At 47.8% G+C, this 2,121-nt stretch overlaps 1 protein-coding gene across 1 annotated transcript; it reads left to right on the top strand.

Annotated features, from left to right (window-relative positions):
• The first annotated feature begins 315 nt into the window (after positions 1-315).
• GPR6 (G protein-coupled receptor 6) lies at positions 316-1,299 on the top strand. The gene has a single exon (XM_074988820.1). The coding sequence runs from the start codon at positions 316-318 to the stop codon at positions 1,297-1,299; it is 984 nt and encodes a 327-aa protein (XP_074844921.1).
• The last annotated feature ends 822 nt before the right edge of the window (positions 1,300-2,121 follow it).

Below are 2,121 nucleotides of genomic sequence, written 5' to 3'. Positions count from 1 at the left end.
CCCGGCGCGGCCCGGGGCTGACGGAGCGGAGCGGAGCGGAGCGGCTCCCGCGGCGCATGCCTCTGCAGCCCCGCCGGCGCTCTGCCCAGCCGCCCCTCGCCTGGCCCGGCTCAGCCCAGGCTCGGCTTCAGCACCACGGCCAGGGGCTCGCCCGGCCGCCGGCCCTGCTCCTGACTCCCCGCTGCTGGCCTCATCCTGCTGCCCCGCGGCCCGGCTGCCCGGGGCTGGAGAGGGAGCCCGGGGCTGCGCGTCTCACTCGGAGCTGCCTCTTTGCAGCCTCTAGTGCTCCCCGGCGGCGCAGCCGGCCCGGCGGCTATGAATGACAGCGGCGCGCTCCCTGGCCCCGGGGTCCCCGCCGCCCGCCTTCAAGCTAGCGTGGACAACGCCTCGCTGGAGCTCTCCTCGCAGCTCCGCGCCTTTGCCATCAACCCCTGGGACGTTATGCTCTGCATCTCCGGGACCATCATCGCCTGCGAAAATGCCATCGTGGTGGCCATCATCTTCTACACCCCCAACCTGCGGACCCCGATGTTCGTGCTGATTGGCAGCCTGGCCACCGCGGACCTCCTGGCCGGAGTGGGCTTAATCCTCAATTTTGTTTTTCAGTATATGATCCGGTCAGAGACCATTAGCCTCGTTACCGTTGGCTTCCTAGTTGCCTCCTTCACTGCTTCTGTGAGTAGCTTGTTGGCCATCACAGTTGATCGTTACCTCTCCCTGAACAATGCACTGACTTACTACTCGGAAAAGACTGTCCTCTGTATTCATATAATGCTGATTGTTACCTGGGGGGTGTCCCTCTGTTTGGGACTACTCCCTGTTCTAGGCTGGAATTGTCTAGATGACTACTCATCCTGCAGCATTGTCAGACCCCTGACCAAAAGCAACCTGACTTTGCTGTCTGCCTCTTTCTTTTTGGTGTTTATCATCATGCTCCACCTGTACATTAAAATCTGCAAAATAGTTTGCCGGCACGCACACCAGATAGCTCTCCAGCAACATTTTTTGACTGCATCTCATTATGTTGCTACTAAAAAGGGAGTCTCTACACTTGCTATAATTCTTGGGACCTTCGGAGCAAGTTGGTTACCATTTGCTATCTATTGTGTAGTTGGAGATCTTGACTACCCTTCTGTGTACACTTATGCCACGCTTCTACCTGCTACTTACAACTCCATGATCAACCCTATAATTTACGCCTACAGAAACCAAGAAATCCAGAGGGCCATGTGGGTTCTGTTTTGTGGCTGCTTTCAGTCTAAAGTGTCCTTTCGTTCCAGATCTCCCAGTGATGTCTAAATGACTTTTCTCTTTGTAGTGCTGCCTAAAGAGACAGTCTACTTAGTGAAGTACGGTGCCTGTTATGAACTAGATTCATGTTGTGAAATTGTTTAAAACATGCTTAAACATTAGCACTTTATGTATATATATTTTTGTTCTTTGGAATGTTCAGGTATGGAGCTTTCAGTTCTGTGAAAAATGTGATTGCATACAAAATTGTACATCACATTTGTAAAATGAAGACATTCCAATCAGTCTTCATTATAACACTTTATTTCTAGCTGCTGAACTGCCGAAACAGTGTTGCCACTTCCAAGGCAGAGAGACTGGAAGTGAAATGTATTTTATGTGTGTGGGTATATTTGCTGCACAATATTGATAAATTATAACATTTTGTATGCAAAGAAATAAATACATTGAACATGTAATTTTATTTTCTCTGTTGTGTTTTTAACCAATTACAGAGATATGAGATCTTGACAGCCTGCTAGCTGATCAAACTCCCTTTTTATTTATTATAAATAGCTTACCGTGTACTTGTATCTAAAGAGAGTTTATTTTACACATTCTGAGAAAATATCTCACAAAATGCTCACCTATGCTATTTTGATTGGATTCTTTCATTTATCCTGATCAGTATTTATTTATCTTCCAAAAACCAAGTGCTTAAATATCCTGTTGATTTCTACCCTTACCCCACCCCTTCCCAATTCTCACAGGGTCTTATCTTTTATACATAGCTTGGTCCCTTATTAAAATGTTGCATTTTAAAAAGGAAGGGAAAATATCCAAGATACTTTTGAGTTTCAGCCTAAACTCCCTTATTTTTCCCCTTAAAGA

Source organism: Carettochelys insculpta, chromosome 3 (assembly GCF_033958435.1).
Source record: "Carettochelys insculpta isolate YL-2023 chromosome 3, ASM3395843v1, whole genome shotgun sequence".
Taxonomy (NCBI): Eukaryota; Metazoa; Chordata; order Testudines; family Carettochelyidae; genus Carettochelys; species Carettochelys insculpta.
Note: the sequence above shows the minus strand (reverse complement) of the source record. Positions and strands in the feature narration are given on the sequence as shown.